At 46.1% G+C, this 17,693-nt stretch overlaps 1 protein-coding gene and 1 pseudogene across 1 annotated transcript; one reads left to right on the top strand and one right to left on the bottom strand.

Annotated features, from left to right (window-relative positions):
* Positions 1 to 719: 719 nt before the first annotated feature.
* Positions 720 to 1,884, top strand: LOC114081613 (dual specificity protein phosphatase 1 pseudogene; annotated as a pseudogene).
* A 5,746-nt stretch (positions 1,885 to 7,630) lies between these two features.
* Gnl1 (G protein nucleolar 1 (putative)) lies at positions 7,631 to 17,590 on the bottom strand. The gene is made up of 12 exons (XM_027923049.3): positions 17,086 to 17,590; positions 16,502 to 16,667; positions 16,013 to 16,149; positions 15,709 to 15,860; positions 15,523 to 15,594; positions 14,162 to 14,366; positions 13,899 to 13,994; positions 13,342 to 13,536; positions 8,947 to 9,125; positions 8,703 to 8,865; positions 8,334 to 8,474; positions 7,631 to 7,975 (listed from the first exon to the last, which is right to left on the bottom strand). Exons 1-12 carry the CDS (start codon positions 17,156 to 17,158, stop codon positions 7,734 to 7,736), a joined length of 1,821 nt encoding a protein of 606 aa, XP_027778850.2. The 5' UTR covers positions 17,159 to 17,590; the 3' UTR covers positions 7,631 to 7,733.
* Positions 17,591 to 17,693: the final 103 nt, after the last annotated feature.

The raw sequence follows: 17,693 nt of genomic DNA, 5'->3' as shown, positions 1-17,693 counted from the left end.
TGTGTGTATATACATAATACATACATATATTTTTATTTTACTTATTTATTTATTTTTGCAGTATTGGGTATAGAACAGGGCCTCACACATGGTAGTTAATCATTTTACATGCCCAACTCTTGAGCTACACTTTAGATGGTGTTTAAATTCTGCTACTAAGGCTGGGGATATAGCTCAGTTGGTAGAGTGCTTGCCTTGCATGCACAAGGCCCTGGGTTCAATCCCCAGCAGCATTCCCCCCTCCCCCCCAAAAAAATCTGCTAGTACCGACTTCTGCTTACAGGTAGGATATATGTGACTATAAGAACAGTTATAGAAAAGCTGGATTGATTGCAGAAAATAAAAATCACATCTTTAAAGATGACAGACAGAGGGAGCAGGGCATGGTGGTGCACCCCTGTAGTCCAGGTACTCGGGAGCCTGCTGCAGGAGGATCACAAGTTCGAGGCCAGCCTGTGCAAGTGAACAAGACCCTATCTCAAAATGAAATAAAAAGGAAAAATAAAATAAAAAGGGAGTAAGAAAGACCAGGGTGAAAAAGGCAGAAACGAGGAAACCAGGCAGAGAGAGGGAATAGCATCTCTCGCTAGGTCCTAGAGCAGGTTTTGGTTCCCGCACATAAACCCAGGGTCATGTAGTTCCTTGAAAGCCTCTGCCCTTCCCTTGGCCTCCTGGACAGAATAGCAAGGGCCTGGCACGCTGGGGGTGCTAGAGCTGGCCATGGTCCTGAAGGTCTGTGGGCACTGCCAAAGGTCTGCGGGAGCGCGCGGCTGGTACCTGCTGCTGGACTGGCGCTTCTTCAAGTTCAACGCTGGCCACATTGCCGGCTCCGTCAACTTATGTGGCTCGACATCTAGTGTGGCGCCAGGCCAAGGGCGCCTTGGAGCTCGTCGTGCCCAACGCTGAGCTGCGCTGCCGCCTACTGGCCAACACCTACTACGCCGTGGTGCAGCCGGACCAGCGCAGCGTCGCCCTAAACAACGCCAAGCGCCACTGCACAGTGGCCCTGGCCCATCGCAAGGCGCGGGCTGCACAAATCCTCCTCAAAGGAGGATATGAAGTTTTTTCAGCTTCCTGCCCAGAATGGTGCTGTAAACAGTCCACCTCCATGGGGCTTAGCCTTCCCCTGACAGTGCAGAATCCGGATGCAGTTCCTGCAGCACCCTGCTCTAAGATCAGATTGTCCCAGTGGAGATCTTGCCCTTCTTGTACCTGGGCAGTGCCTACCGTTCTTCCCATGAGGACATGCTAGATGCCTTGGGCATCACTACCTTGATCAATGTCTCAGCCAATTGCCTTAACCATTTTGAAGGACACTAGCAGTAGAAGAGCATCCTTGTGGGAAACAATCATAAGGCAGGTCTCACAACTCCTGATACAATGAGGCAATTGACTTCATAGATTCCATCAAGAATGTGGGAAAAGGGTGATGGTTCATGTCAGGGGGGCATTTTCTAGTCAACCACCATCTATCTCACTAACCTCATGAGGACTAACCAGAAAAAAAAAAAAAACAACCTAGAAAAGGCTGTGTTTGTGAAATAGAGAAGCTTCATTTCCCCAAACTTCAGCTTCATGGCCCTACACCACCAGGTGCTTGGTCCTGCCATGCCTGTGCTTGGTCAAGGCGCCTTCACCACCACCACCATCTTCAACTTCCACTCCTCCATCCCTGCCCACTCTGTGAACAGTGCCCTCAGCTACTTTCAGAACCCTATCATTACCTCCCCAAGGTGCAGAAAGGCCATGGAGGTGAGGACCTTCACATTCCACCAAGGACTGCAGACTCTTCCTTCAGAGAAGGAAATGCATTCACACCAGGGAGGGGCTCGTGAAGTCAGATCCTTATTTAATTTCACCAGAATTCCACTGGATTCTAATTAGTCATAATGTTAACATATCATCAATTGCTGAATTGATGATATGCTGCTTTGGGGACCAATATATAGTGGGTACATCAAGTCCCTCTGACAAGACAGAAGAGAAAGGACTTGGCATGTGAGCCAATTTTTGTGTTTGAGTACTGTACTATCTTGTAAATAAATCCTAAGCAGGTATGTTTTCAGCATTAATGAAAAACACCAATGTTCGTTTATTTTTTAGATGTCAACAGTTGTATGTTTGCTGATTATTTATGACCTAAATAATATTACTTCTAAGAAGAAATTTTGTTACTTAAGGATGACTTTTTAATACAGCAGAATAAACAATGGCATTTCTATTAAAGAAAATATGAAATGGCTAGGGATGTTGATCAGTGGTAGATGCCCCAAGTTTCAATCCCCAGCACCACAAAAATAAAATAAAGACAGCAGAGAGTTGCAGAGGTAACCAGACTAAATGAACTAAAATTCTAAGGAGGAAAGAGTTCCCAGATAAGCTATGGAAACTGGTCAATTTTTCCTGAGGCAATCTGCTGATTCTGCTACAGGTTATGGATTAAGATTGGCCTAGAATCTAATTTAGAAAATTGAAACAAAATACAAAGGGAGAAAGGAACAAGTTAAATGACATCATAGAAACAATGACACAAATCCAAAATGTAGAGCATTCTTATAAGACACTGACCTATTCTCTTCAAATAGTCAATTCCAAGAAGAAAAAAGACTGGAATGCTCTAGATTAAAGAGAAAAGGGGAGAGGAGAGGACAGTTTAAATAACGCAGTGTGTGGAATTTGAAAATCTTATATCTCAAAACATATTCAGTGCTGTAAGAATTTTGTCAATTATACTTTAATAAAGCTCAAAAAATTGAAACATAATAAAACCAGAAAAAATAAGAAATAAAAAATGCTTAGAAATGCATTTAAGTTCATAAACTGTTAGACTTAGGAATTAATTCATTAGACATAATTGTACTGTGATTATGTAAGAGGTATATATGAAGTTATTTAGATATGAATGATCATGATGTCTGCAACTTGCTTTCAAATGTTCAGAAAAGAAAAAGAGTAAATAGGCAGGTGAATAGTAAGTAGAAGTTAGTGAGGCAAAATGGCAAAATGGCAGGGCTCACTGAATCTTTATGTTATGTGTTTAGGTTTTTTTTTTGGGGGGGGGGTGGGACATCCTTCAACATTTATTTATTTTAGTTTTCGGTGGTGGACACAACATCTTCATTTTTATGTGGTCCTGACGATGGAACCCAGCACCCCGCGGACACCATGCGAGCACGCCACCGCTTGAGCCACATCCCCAGCCTGTGTTTAGGTATTTATTGTCCTTTTTCACTGTGTGTTAGGAGATGTTCAAAATAAAAAGCCAGAAAGAATTTCCAAACTATTTGTGGATTTTTTCATAACAGAAGACATTCCAGGCTGCAGCTCATTAACGTGATTTCTTTTTTGTTCTTCTGAGGAACAAAAATATTCTCATTTATAATATTTCAAAAGGCACATTAAGAAACATATCCAAACTTTGTTGTCTCTTTGTTCAAGTTCGGCTTTAATATTTTATTAAAAATTCTTGAATTTGTAAATATTAAAACACTGAAACTTGCTACTGGCACAAGAATGACAATGTACTAGCAACAAAATCAAGAAAGAAACTAAATTGTTTAGAAGCAGTAGCAGCTCCACAGTTCAAAGGTAATTTAAAACAGGCAGTTTTAGTGTTTCATAAAGAAAGTGCAAAGCAATCTCTCAGCCTGCAGTGATGCTGCCGCACTGGCAGATGGCGCTGCAAAGCTTCTCAGGTGCAGCGGGAAGCCCACTTACGAATTATTTTTACTGCTTATTGCAGTTACTCTTACACTACTTACTAACTGGTACAGAAGTGTTTTAATAACTGGTTGAGCGGTACCAGTGCAAGACGGCTGAATGTCAGCGCTGTTTCCTCCTCTTATGACAGAAGCTACCCAGCTCCTGCCTGAGGCTACTCCTGCACTGGGATTCCAGGACCACCCTGCCTCTCTCGGAGGCTTGTTCCATCACCAATCCCCACCTTCTTGAATTTTCAACTTTTCTCTTCCACTGTGGTTTCTGCCTAAAAGTTTAAACACTCCAAACTCAATGTTCTGTTTCCCTATTTTTTTTCATCACCATCACAATCAAACTTCTTGAAATTTATATCCCCACTTCCAAAGCCTCAACTTTCCTTCTCCAACAGAACTTAACTCATCCTTTGCTGCCAGTGAAAGCTCTTCATTCTTTGTGTCATCACCATCAGCATTCTGTGCCCAATCTTTGTTCTTCCCTTGGTTTCATGGCTCTCCACTTAATATGTTTCTTTGGTCTCACTGGATCCTCTCCCACCCACCCCACCCCCACCCCGCCCTTTCATACATTATACACTTTCTTCCTCATGCTACACTCTCTCTGTACATGACCTGTTACTCTCCTCCCACCTACATCTTGATGATGCCCAGATCTCTGCCCGCAACTATGACCTCTCTCCAAGCTCCACTTACACAAACCCTGTCTCAGGAATCAGCCTACCCATCCAGTTGCTAAATCAGAAACAGAATGTGCACTCTTGACTTACCCTCCTCCTTCCCCACACACAAAACTATCCCAACACCCGTCAATTCTGCCTCCCAAGCGTTTCATAAACTATCTTCTTTCCATCTGCCACTACCTTGTTTCTGGCTTCCATTCTCTCCTCCTGAAATGGCTGCAAAAGCTTCTGATCTCTCCTCGTTTCCAAACCAGTTATCACACTGCACCCAGTGAGCTAAGGCACAATTAACTCTCTCCTTTTTAATCTTAGGGTTAAAGTTCTTGAATGTTCCTCTAGGTAGTCGACATTTTAAACATGCTGGAAAGGCTCCACAGAGCTGAACCAAACCTTTCACTCCATCTTCACTTTCCCCCACTTCTCCAGGCACACTCTGCCCCAGCCATGTTGAACATGTTAGCCTCCCCAAGTTGTTACGTTCCTCAACCTTTGCTGTCTCCTCAGCCTGGAATATTTGTCTCTCCACATCAGCCTAAGTCTTGCCCAATCTTCAGGGCTCAACTTGGAGCTCTCTGTCCCCGCAGGTGGCTTCCTCTGACTCACCAAGACTGGCTAATCTGCTCCTATGGTGGTTCTCATAGAGCTTTTTTTCAGTCTTATGAAGACACCACTATCCCAAGGGATCTTATACCACCCATCTCACATCCCTTTTTTAAAATTGTCTAATTTTCCCCCACATTAAAATTGTCTATTTGTCTTTATTTTCCAATAAATTGTGAGTGCCACAAAAGATTCCTTCTACCCACTTACCAGTAACTGGCAAACAGTAATTGCTCAAAAAATGGTCAGTGGGTCAATGAATCCTTGGGGTGATTATTATCCATTATGTCAACTATATGACAGTACAATGGATACATGACAAGTAACACTTTCATAACTTATACAGTGCTATAAAGTTATTTTACTATTTAGTGTCTGGCAGTTCAACTCCTTGAGGGTAGAGTCAATACTTTGTTCAATTTTTTCTTTTGTCCCAGAACTCAGCATGTCTGACAAGACTGTTCTCAACCAGTTTTTGACTGTATTAATGAGTTTAAGAAATGAAGAAACAAGAGGCTCAGATAATTGAACCTTCCTGGCCCACACACATACTTGTTTCAGAATCAAGACAGAATCCAATCTGAAAGAAGGAAAGATTGGGAAAAAGTTTACATCTAAATGAAATTCCAGCATGGATGAGAGAAGCCCTGGTTTCTCTCCAAGAGACTGGCCAGCTGTGGGTATTGCCAGAGCTTCAGATCTCTATGGTCAAGTAATCCACTTAGTGGACATGACCCAGGCAAGAGGGGTGTAAGGACAGGGGTTCTAGGAAGGTCAGCATAGAAGGGAGACTGGACCCTGGTTTCCTTTGTCCTTTGAATAAGTTTTAACCTCAGTCTTAGACACTAACATTGGAGCACTATCTATCCTTCTCCCTGACCTGCTTGTCCCTAATGTAACTACCTTTTCCTGGTGCTACTTTCCTGTGGAGTGAGTCACTGACAGAGGCTCAGGAAATCACGTAGTCGAGCCCTTGGGTATAAAAGGGTTGCCTCCTGCCAGGTCCTCAACATAAACATCCTCCTCCACAGTTCCCCAAGCCCAGCCAGCTCCTGATCACAATTCTTTGTGTCATCACCATCAGCATTCTGTGCCCAATCTTTGTCCCAGATGCTCCTGGTGAAACTTATGAGATGGCAAAAGACCAAGACAAGTGAAATTAATCCAATGTCTCACCACATCTCCTGAGGCACTGAAGTTGCCTATCTCTGTATATCATGAACTCAGTTAAGCTAGAATCACCTTTCCTTCATTAAAAGACCTATTTATGAGGCTGAGCCCCTAGATAAGACAGGTGGATTGTTCTTTCAAATAGGACTTTTTCTCTTTTCTAGCACATCCTGGGTAGCCTTCAAGCACATTCATATGCTGGTTTTATTTAAATTTTGTACTAGAATGCAAATTTCAGGACTTTTGTTCTCACTGGACTAAAGGAGCCTGTCAGAATGTGTGGCCCAAACACCTTGGCCTCTTCTCAATGTAGTTTCCTACATTGATGGTCTCTGCTGGCATTAAAGAAACTGCTCCATGACCCAGCACCTCAATGGGATGCTTCTGAGTTAAGAGGATCTGATCCTTCCATTTCTCCTCACCCCTGCACTGAGTGGTTAACTCATAAAACTACACTTTTTTGCTACCACCCAACCCAGAGGACACTGTGGCAGTCAATAAAACACAGCCCAGTCTCCCTTTTCTCCAGGAATTCAAACTAAGAGTCTAGCTGCTTGCTTAGCAAGGGTGAATCCCAGCAAGGCCTAAGTACCCCTGACTCACAAAAGAGCAAATCTCTGCTGAAATGCAGAAACGACACCCTAAGATGGCTCTGGCCACCTGCTAACTTCTATCTCAGACCCTGACTGGGTCATCTTTGGTAAATGGACTACAAAGGCTGTTTCTGTGCCCTCCCCTATGTGGCTTGTACACTGTTAGCTGCCAAGCTTTTAAATAATGAAACTTAACATTGTACTTTAAGGGCTGTTCTGCTCAAATCATAAATGTGCACATCAGTTTTTTGGCAGTAATTCTCTACTCGTACACATTTAATCAATGTTTTCACAAGCATTTTGTCTTAACTAAAAATCTATATCAATAGAAAGTCCTAGAATTATACTGTGTGAGCCCCCAGGATTATATAACATGCTTAATCCAAAAACTTGGGTGCCCAATGGGGTCTTGATTGTGCCCAGGCTTCAAATTTAGGCCAGGCACTGCTTGTGCATCTTTATATGATCATGGTAAATCCTCAATAAATATTTGTGAACTCTGAAAAATCCCTGTAAAAACCTCACTTGGAGATGATAGCTTATGACACCTCTTACTGCTTCTTCTCCCAGAAGCTCCCGGTATAACCCAGGACTGGCAGCAGGGGGCGCACAGGGCTGCAGCTCAAATCAGGTTGAATGGCACAAACTCCAAAGGAGGTTTGAATTTAGACCTCTTTTCTCCATGAGGAAAATGGATTCTTAAGGTGCAAAGAGGGAAAGTGGGCAAAGGGCCTAAGAACCCACTGAACTAATTCCTAAGAGAACTTTCCTTTGCAAAGGGAATGCATGAGAATAGAGGGGAGGAGATAAATCTCCCACAGCTGTCAGCCCATAACTACCGCTCTCACCTCAGTTCACTTGGGGAAGGGGCTACAAAGCAGACAATCTTTATTCACAATTGGGGTGGCAAAGGGGAGATGCCTCCAGGTCAGTCCAAAAGCAAAGATAATGGGAAGTTGATACTAGGCGGGGACTCAGCACTCGTCCTCACCCAGTAGGGCATAAGGGTTTCGGGCAGCCAGACAAGACCCTGGAGCTGAGGTTGGGGTGTCCTCATCCCCTTCTCCCTCCTCATCTGCATCCCGGTCCTCCTCTCCCTCCTCCTCACAGGAGCTGCTCAGCTCTTCCTCTTCCTCCTCCTCCTCGTCACCTGATGGTCCCACCCTGCCCTGCAAAACCACCAGCTCCATGGTTTCTGGATGAGACTCCCAGGTGCCTGGGGAACCAAAACAAGAAAAAAAATGTAGAAGAATTTGCACAAGAAACTAAAGCCAGAGAAAGATGGGGAAGAGGCAAAGACCAGGAATAACAATAATTCTTATAGCTGCTGGAACCCGTTCATTCATTCAACCTCCCACATACAGATCCCTGAGCAGACACTCGGGTATATCAATTTCAATCTTCACAACCATCTTGCTTGAGGGTGATTATTATCCTCATTTGCAAATGAGAAAATTGCCTCAGAGATGTTAAAGAGTACAAAGCTGGCCAACAGGTACAGAACCAGGTCTGACCCCCTGGCCACTTTTGCCCACCCCAAAACAGGAGGTAGGGAAGAATATCTGGGTTCTGACCTTTCTGTTCATTGTAGCCTGGTGGATGGAAACACAGGCTGAGGCGGCCATCCACTGCCAGCCGCAGGAGGCTGTTGGCAGCTCTGTACACATCATTCCGAGCTGCCTTGGCTGTCTTGTAACCACGTTTCTCTGCCCAGGCTGGAGGGATAAAAGAGCAATAAGAAGGGAAGCCTGTGTATCAGGTACCAGTCACCCACCACCCAAAACATTCCAGGCCAGAGATCTTGGTAGTCCTGTCCAAAATCCTAAGAATGAGTGGACAGCCACTTCACCCTGGCAAAATCTAAGGAGAGGACAGCAAGGTAAAGGGAGAGAGGAGGAGACAGCAGGCAAGGGAGGACAGCTGTACCCAGGCATGAAATTCACCTTCACAGATGTCCCAGGCACACCAGGGGTGCTCTGCTGAGGGATCCTCAGCCTCTGGGTGGCGCAGGTGAAGCAGGGCCTGTACAGGGATCCGGGAGGCCAGGTAGCCCACAGCAGTATAGGGCTCCTGAATCTGGGCGATGGGGTAGATGCCAGCCAGAACCTGCAGGAACAGCACTCAGGATCTTCCTCAGCATCCTGCCTTCCATACCCTCCCCCCCCCCCCAACCCTTGGCCCTCATACCTGCAACTGCCTGGGCAGCAGGGAGGGGAAGATGAGGCCTGGGCAGTCACAGAGCTTCACAGAGGGGGTTAGAAAGTAGGTCTGAAAGTATCGGGTGTGGCCTGGGGTTCTGGAGACACTCACAACCTTCCGCCCCACGAGTCCATTGATCAGTGAGGACTTCCCCACATTGGGAAAACCTGAGGGAGGCAAGGAAAGTGAATGTCTACTAGGCCATTGCTCAGTGGCAGGCAGGACTCAGTGACTACAGATGAAAGGGGAACTAGGGCTCAGAATTTAAGGAAGTGGTATAACACTGCAAACTATAAATCAGGCCCTGGGGCTGCCAGCTGTGAATCCCAGCCTCCCCACTTATGGCTCTGTGACCTCAAGGCAATTTACTCAACTTTCTGAGCCTTTTTCTTCATTTTATAGGACAGATAGCTCCTACCTCAGAGTGGATCTGGGTAACATTGACAACAGATACAACTGCACAGGTCTAGGCCTACAACAAAGTACTCAACACAGGTGAGATTTGCATTTAATAATACCTATCGTGACTTGTCCAAGAAGACGACTGGCAGCCCTTGGGCTCACTGCCCCTCTCTTCACAACCACCACCACCTTCTTTCTGGTCAAGTCCACTTTCTACACAGATCTCTTGTCCAGAACTCTGATTCCTCAATGCCTGAATCTCACTCTCAAAGTTTGTTTCCTTCACTCTACCTCAGCTACCCACACCCAAGGTCACACTAGGCCCTGTCACTTTATACCTCCAAAGTCTCAATTCCCCAAGTACTCCTCATGCCATGTTTTAAGCTAACTTATTCTGGCTCCTCCATCCCAATAGTTCTTTGCCCCTAACTCTATCAGGGTAACACTATACAACACTGATTCATTGCCTCACTTTCTTTCATATCCACCTCAAAGTCCATGATCCAATTCTGCACCTATACATCTTGAGTTCCCAGGTCCCACCTCTTCCCCTCTATTTTACGCTCCAGGCAAAACCCCAACTCTGTAAAATGCAATTGTCTGCCCATGCAACACCAGCTGCTGGGCAGTTAGTTGACAGTGGCTGGGAAAAGCCACACTGACAAACAGACTGAGCTTCTCAATAAAATGAAGTATCTTCTTCTTTTTTTCCAATATTTATTTATTTACTTATTTTAGATATAGGTGGATACAATATTTTTATTTATTTTTTTAGAGAACAAGTTTTATTTAAAGGATAGAACAGAAAGAGACTTCTCTCATCACAACATCATACATGTATTCTGTATAATGATGAGGGTCTCCTTCCATCTTCCGTATAACTCCCCTTCTCCCTCTTTTTCCCTCCCACCTCTCTTCCCTATTTAGTGGTAGTCTTCTTCTCATGCTCTTCCTCCTTATCCCATTTTGAGTCACCCCCCTTATATCAGAGAAGACATTCGGCATTTGTTTTTTAGGGATTGGCTAACTTCACTTAGCATAATCTGTTCTAATGCCATCCATTTCCCTGCAAATGCCATGATCTTGTTATTTTTTAGTGCTGAGTAATATTCCATTGTGTATAAATGCCACATTTTTTAATCCATTCATCTATTGAAGGGTATCTAGGTTCCACTTTATTATTTTTATGTGGTGCTGAGGATCCAACCCAGTGCCTTATGCATTCTAGACAAGCGCTCTACCTCTGAGCCATAATCCCAGCCTCTGAAGTATCTTCTTTTGAAAGGAGAGAGAGAAAAAACAATTCTTTGACAAGCCCATTTCCCTGTCTTCCAACCTTAACTCCTTAAAAGACTTACTATTTCTTATTACCACTTTTATATGCCAACTTCTTTGTGAGTATAAACTTTAACATACAAAAAACCCCACACAGAACATGGATGTGCAGCCCAAGGAGCTCCATAGCACCCAGCCATGAGCCCAGAGTGTGACATATTTGCTCAAAGGCCCCATGTGTCCCTCTCCATTATAACCCCCTCTCTCTTATCCTGACTTTTGAGGGATTCCACTTCTTACATTTCTTGTTAATTTATGACCTGTGCATTTCTGGACAATGTGATTTAATTTTGTAGTCCTTGAACTTATGCAGATGGAATTGTGCAGCATGGATACTGCTGTGTCTGGTGCCAACCACACATTACATGAGTTTCCCCATGTTGTTGCAATTGGGGAATCTCACATATTTTTCCTTCTCCTCCAAACCACTGAACACATCACCACACCTACTGAACAAGACTGCATTCTCCTCTCCTCCTATTAGCCATATTTGACACAGCAGAACCCTCCTTTCTGTTTCAAGCACTTTTTATTTCACTTCCAGACATTTCCTTGGTTTTCTTTCCTCTCACTCTCCTTTGCTGGTTCCGCCTCCTTTTTCCAACCTCTAAGTGCAAGCTTGCCCTACAACTCAATCATTAGCCTCCTCTTCTTTCACATAACTTCTCCACTGTATTTCATCTAATCCCATGGCTTTAAATACCACCTATATACACCAGTGGCTCCCTAAATTTAAAGACCACTCAAATTCAAATTTCAAGTCCTCTTCTTTCCTTTAAGATCCAGATTCCTATACCCATGGCCTAGTCAACATCTCTGCATGGGATATTTCAAAACAATCTCAAATTTAATTTCTGATTCTTTATGATTCCTCTCTCCCTCCTCATCAGTCCTCCAAACCTGTTCTCTCCAGTCTTCCCAGCTCAGTATTTCCAGCTGCTTAGGACAAAAACATGGAAGTCCTTCTTTATCCCTTGCTTTCTCTTATGTACCAAATGCAAGGCATCAGCAGTCTCATTTTCTCTGCCTTTAAAATATATCCTGTTTCTGTCTCTGTGTCATCACCACCCCTTTCTTCCTCTTTCCTCCCTTCTCTCTCTAAGCAATTCTTATTTTTCTCCTAGACTAATGGAGTAGCCACTGATTACTTTCTTTGCTTCCTTTCTTATCCACCTCGTACCATTCATCTACTCAAAGGTAGAACTTCTAAAAAAGGATATCAAATCCCATCATTCCCTGCTCAAAACCCACCACTAGCTTCTCATTAAGACTGAGAATAAAATTCAAAATGCACTTCATAGCCATAACACCCTACATGATGTGGTGCCTGGCAATCCTGCCTTCCTCCTTATCTTCCCTGGCTCTCATACTGCAATCTCCCTGACAGTCTTGCTGATCCCAGTATCACCAAACCCATTCTTACCTCAAGACCCTCTCACTCACTAACACTTCTGGCTCCCAAGCCCCTTTCCCCAGAACTCTGAATGGCTTACTTCCTTTTCTTACCCAACTCTTTCTCACCTAAGTCCTCTCACCAGAGGACCTTTCCTCTCCCAGAACTCTCTATCCGAGAGAAATAATATGATTTCAGATCTCTAATACATTTACTCACAAAAAAACAAGCTCCATGAGTTTTAGATGCTTTCTTTTATCTTCACATCAGTATTCCCATCCCTAGAACAGTACCTGGCATTTGGTAGGTGCTCAGCAAATATTTGTTGAATGGATGAATGAATGAAAACCAATAGATATACCCACACCCAGCAAAAACTCTCACTATCATACCACCCTAAAAACAAGTTAGTGCAGAGGCTACTGAGAGGAAAAAGGGCCCCTGAAAGGGAAATAAGTCAGTGCAGGGAAAGAGGAGTAATCACTCAACAGTCAAGCATGTTTTTCACAAACACAACGGACACTGAGAGATAAGTCAGGGGTTCTTTCTATCTATCTACTAGCCACTCCATGTTCCTAGATTTATGGGCTAGGTCCTTTATGGTTCCAATGGTATCTCAAATACAACTTTGCCAAGGTCTCTTCTCACCCAAGATGAAAGGGGCCCTGGAACCTAATCATATATCCATTTTCCCCCACTAGGATCTGAGACAAAGCTCTAATCAAGAAGAGACTCCCCCCATCACAGACTTAAAGAGTTAAAACGAAGGAGAAAACTAACACTGTGACCTGCTATGATTTAATGATTCCCTGTATTAGAGGCTAATAACAGCTGAACAATGACTTTGTATAAATCACTCAAACAATGCCTGGCACACAGTAAAAGCCACACAAATGCTAACGTTTAATAATAATCACTGCAATTGCTAATATTACTATTGCCAGACACCACTGAACTCTCTCAACACTACTCCTTTATATTCCTCACATTCATTCTTTGAACTGGGTATAAACATCCTCATTTTTAAAATCAAAGTAACTGAGACTCAAAGAACTTGCTCAAAATCATACAGCTGAGAAGAGATGAAGTTTACATCCACACTAGCAGATGGCCTCCTCTGCCTTGCCTAAGACCACTGGCAGAAGTCACCCCTCAAAGATCCTGGGGCCTAATAAGGACAGATCATCCCTCCTTTCCAAATACTGAAACTCAGCACTTCTGGGGCCTTTGTGAGCAGATCGCTGCTTCCTTACCCACACAGCCGATGGTCACCACCCCATCCTTGTAGTGTTCCCGTGTTGGGCCAGCTGGCTCCATTGCTGAGTCAGTCTGCTGTTCCACCAGGACTACAGGCCCATCCTCTTCTTCCTCCTCCTCCCCAGAGCCATTGCCCCAGGTGGCCCCAGCCACATCTCGAGCAATCTTCTCCCGCCAGCTGCTCAAGTCCACTGTTCAGAAAAAAGATAAAGAAGGTTTCCTGGGGCCTCTGTGTATGATGGCATAGCTGCATAGCTGGTGTCACTAGCATATTCTGGAGTCTCACAGTGACAACCTGCACAACTGCAGACCACAATCTCCCCAGACTTCACTTGATCCCACCCTTGAGCCATATGCATTTTTCAGAGTTTCTGAAAAGTACCAGAAAAACTGAAAGCAGCAATCCACTAAGGATTCTGCCTATCTCCTGCCTCTCTTGTCCCACCAAGCCAGTCTGTTCTTTATTCTATCCCCCTTGTGCCCATCCATAATAGAGGGTAACAAAATGATTCTGGATCTTAGATCTCCCCCATGACCTCCAAGGATCACACACCTTTACCCACAGTGATGGCTTCACAGGCTCTCAGCAACTGTTCTGGCCCCAGGGCCCGAGTCCATCCTCTCCCCCGCCTCCGACTCTTCTTCAAGACTAGGATCAGAATGCACAGAGCAGTTATGCTTAGGCTTTTACACCTCATCTCTCCCACCACCCTCAGGCCCCCAGTTAGGTACCACCTTGCCAACAAGCCTCTCTGTTTTTCCCTTTGCCCCCTGTCAACCATCTCTCCCATGCTGCCCTCCTCAAAGCCCACTCACCACTAGAGTCCTGTGGAGTGCGGGGGTCCCGAGGGAAAGAGGTAAAAAGGACGATGTGGAGTTGAGGATAGTGTTGGTGGAAATAATGCTTCCAGGCAACCACCAGAGCTGGTGGAGCCAGATCCACCTTATTCAAGACCAGCACGAGGGCCAGACCAAGTTCTCCAGTCACATACTCATAAAGTGCTGGTGGAAAATTCACAACCTGGGATAGAAGAATGAGAGGTCATCCCAGGGTTCTCTGTCTCCAGCTCCCCACTCACGAAGCACATTCAGAGACAAAACCCTGGCAGTAGCAAATTCTGGGGTGAAAACAGTAAATCAGCCAAACTGAACAAGAAGGACAAAGCAGGGGTTAGTGATACCTGTGCAAGTCTCAGGGGGCTTCCGACAGGTCATGATTAGCATTTGAAGTGAACCAAAAATAAGATAAGGAAATAGCAACACCTTACATACTGAAGTAAAGACTAGAATCAGGAATAGAAATGAGGGTCAGGGTAGAAATTATTATGTATTGTGTGCACATAACTGTACAAGTGTGTACACATGCATATGAGCATGCATCCAAGTATATGCTTATAGATGCAAGTTTATGTGTTGAGCATGTATGACTACAAACATGAGTATGTGTAAATGTGCCTCTGTGTATGAATATACACATGCATACATGTATTTGTGAATATGTGTGTACATATTCGTTAAGGACTTCCAACCTAAATGTCCCCACAGACCTCCCTTTCTCCACTGGAGGACCACAATGAAGTGGCAGAATCAGGAATCACAGGGCAGTCCAGCAGCACAGCCTACAGCCTTAACTACCACCCTAACATTCCAGGTAGTTTCTGCAGCAACCGAGGTAGACAGGCTAGAGAAATGAAATAAGGAAGAAAAGGCATCTTTGGGCTGGGCAGGAGGAAGCCCCCAGTTGCCTTCATTAGAATCCCTGGAGCTTCACACTGGAATTTTTTTTCCCATAACACTTTTATTTTATTTATTTTTATGCAGTGCTAAGGATCAAACCCAGTGCCTCACATGTGCTAGGCAAGCACTCTGCCACTGAGCCACAACCCAGCCCCACACAGTGGGATTTTCTATTGGTCTAGCTCTGGTGATGCTGTAAGACAAGACATGCAGCTTCTCATTAGAGGACATAAAAAGGAGTCAGCTAGCCAGGATAGAAGCAACAGACTACGGCAAGACACAAACAAAAAAATTAGTTCCTGACTGCAGATATCAGCACACAATAGATAGGGTAAAAAGAAAGGAAGGACAGCTCTCTGTTTTTCAAATTCTACCTCTGACTTTTACCCATAAGAACCTGATCCTCTTCCCCCTTGCCCACCCTCATCCCAAATACTCACTGGATGACGAATATCAGTGATGAGCAAGACAATATCAGACATCTCTAATACTCGCCATAGCTGCCTCCACGTCTGAAAAGACAAGATCAGAAAAGAATCTGAACCCAGAATTCCTTTCCAGCCTGATTCCAGAAAAATTTGTCCATGGATCACACTACCCCATTCCTGTCCCCATTCTATTGTCACCTCTAGATTGTGCTCAAAGTAGCTGAGTTTCTCTGAAGTATAAGCCCCGTGTATCTTCCCAAGATACTCCTGAAAGCTTCGTTCCTCCTGGCTCATTAGCTGCTCCTTGGACATCTCATAGCTCCAAGGAGGACGCCGGGGAAAGTCCAGGACTGAGAAAACAGTAAGAAGTGCAAGTATGAGGATGTTTTCAGTATTAAAGTGTGCATCCTAGACCCCTCCTTCCTCACTGTCAACCCTTACCCTTCCAAACTCTCCAAGCCCCTTGGGTGGGAAACACCGGTCTTGTCTTGTCCTCACTCACCTGAGCCAGGCTGATAGACCTCCCGTATGTCCAGTTCCAACACCTCAGCACTGAGGGGCTGTAGCACTTGCTCCCGGGCTGCTCTCTTTCTCCTCTCCACCTCCTCCCGACTGTCCCGCTCAAAATGAAGCCGGTATCTAAGGGAAGAAGTGTCATACATCCAGCAAGACCACAACCCCTACCCCTACCCTATCCCCCACAGAAAACAAAGTTTCTTCTCTTCAATTGTTCAAATTTCCTTTCAGTCGGCCTCCCTGAAAGTCCCCCTTTCATAGAAGACAGGGCCAACCCCTTCTAAAAGCCAAACTCTCGGGTCGCTCTGGAAGGGAGAATTATGGCCTGCTCCGGGAGAACAGTGGCATTCTGGCCTCACCCTCTCCACTTTCAAATGTCCACCAACAGCAGCTAGCTTTCCCTCAACACTCCCACTTTCAAGAAGGCGGGCAAGCCCGGGCCAGAGCCCCACTCCTTCCCTCACCCCTCCCTCACCGATTTGGATCATAAACTCGTGGACCCAGGCCCTGGGAAGGTTGCTGGTTGAGCCTGCGGATTTGATGGGTCACAGATTCCCCATCAGAGGTATCGGTCTGCTCCTCCCGCCGTTCCCGGCTCCCGCTGCGGCTGTTGGAACTGGAGCGCAGCCCATCTTGAAGCCCTGCAGAGAGAGAACAGTGACGCCAGTGCAGGCTAGCTCTCAGGGGCCAAAAGACCCCCCTACCTAGACCTCCTGGCTCTCCTTCAGCCCATCCAAGTACTTTTGAAGCTCGGTCCTCGGGGCCTCCCTCTCCAGGACCCTCCGGGTGTGCGTGGGGGTAGTCACTCTTCCAGGGAATTGCTGGGATGGCGCCCCGTTTGAGCTGGAGGGACTCCCCTCCCCCAACTCTTCATCCTTTCCCATCCCTTCCAGACAAGGGGGGGCGCGCTGGAATGGGGGAATCCCCTCCGCGGATGCCCACGCAGATCCGCGCGAGCCCACTCCCCCTCCCACGCCCCCCAGAGGTGCGGCAGGCACACCCCTCCTTCCAGATGTGCGGGAGCCCGAGTCCCGCCCCCTCCTCCGCTCCCGCACTGACCTCGCTTCCGCTCCCGTTTGTCCTGCAACTGCTTCTTCTTCTGCTTCACGCTGAAGGGCTTCTTCCTCGGCATGGCCCGGACCAGTCACCTGGCCCGCCCTTCGCCGAGCTACAGCCGCCTCAACTGACTCCCCCACCCACCCCCGGTAGTCCCCGCCGCAAGGGCCCGGGACCCTTGAGGAGGCGGAGCTATCAGGTGACGTCAGCGGGAGGGCACCACCGACTTGCCGCGGCGGTCGGGATGGAAAGCGCACGGGGGAAACAGTCACTTCCCTCTAGAAGTGAGGCGAGAGGGTGATGCGGGGTGGGCTACCGACACATGAGAGCCAGTGGCACCGAGAAGGCGCAGCGGCGGCGAGGAAGGAGGCGCGCGTGGGAGGATCGAACTAACTCCGTCACGGACTCTACCAACGAGCGCCCGGTGAAGGGGGGACGCGTGTCATCACTACCTTGCGCTCGGGGCAGAAGCTACCACTCACCTGGAGGGGGCGGCGGAGAGGAGGAGGGCGGGTCCTACTACCCTGGGGAAAGGGAGGCGTGGACACGCTGAAGCTACACTACCAACCCGGGAACTTGACCTTAGTGGAAAGCCGAGACTGCGCGTCCCA

The sequence above is a fragment of the Marmota flaviventris genome, chromosome 6 (genome assembly GCF_047511675.1).
Source record: "Marmota flaviventris isolate mMarFla1 chromosome 6, mMarFla1.hap1, whole genome shotgun sequence".
NCBI lineage: Eukaryota > Metazoa > Chordata > Mammalia > Rodentia > Sciuridae > Marmota > Marmota flaviventris.
This window is presented reverse-complemented; position numbering and strand designations above follow the sequence as displayed.

What these genes read in the sequence shown, in the direction of transcription:
- Gnl1 (XM_027923049.3), bottom strand. Translation starts at nt 17,158, where the DNA reads ATGCCGAGGAAGAAGCCCTTCAGCGTGAAGCAGAAGAAGAAGCAGTTG. An exon ending in CGAGTTTATGATCCAAATCG is followed by an intron (nt 16,150 to 16,501) that starts GTGAGGGAGGGG and finishes TTCTTCCCTTAG; the next exon opens with ATACCGGCTTCATTTTGAGC. An exon ending in AGCCATCACTGTGGGTAAAG is followed by an intron (nt 13,537 to 13,898) that starts GTGTGTGATCCT and finishes TTTTCTGAACAG; the next exon opens with TGGACTTGAGCAGCTGGCGG.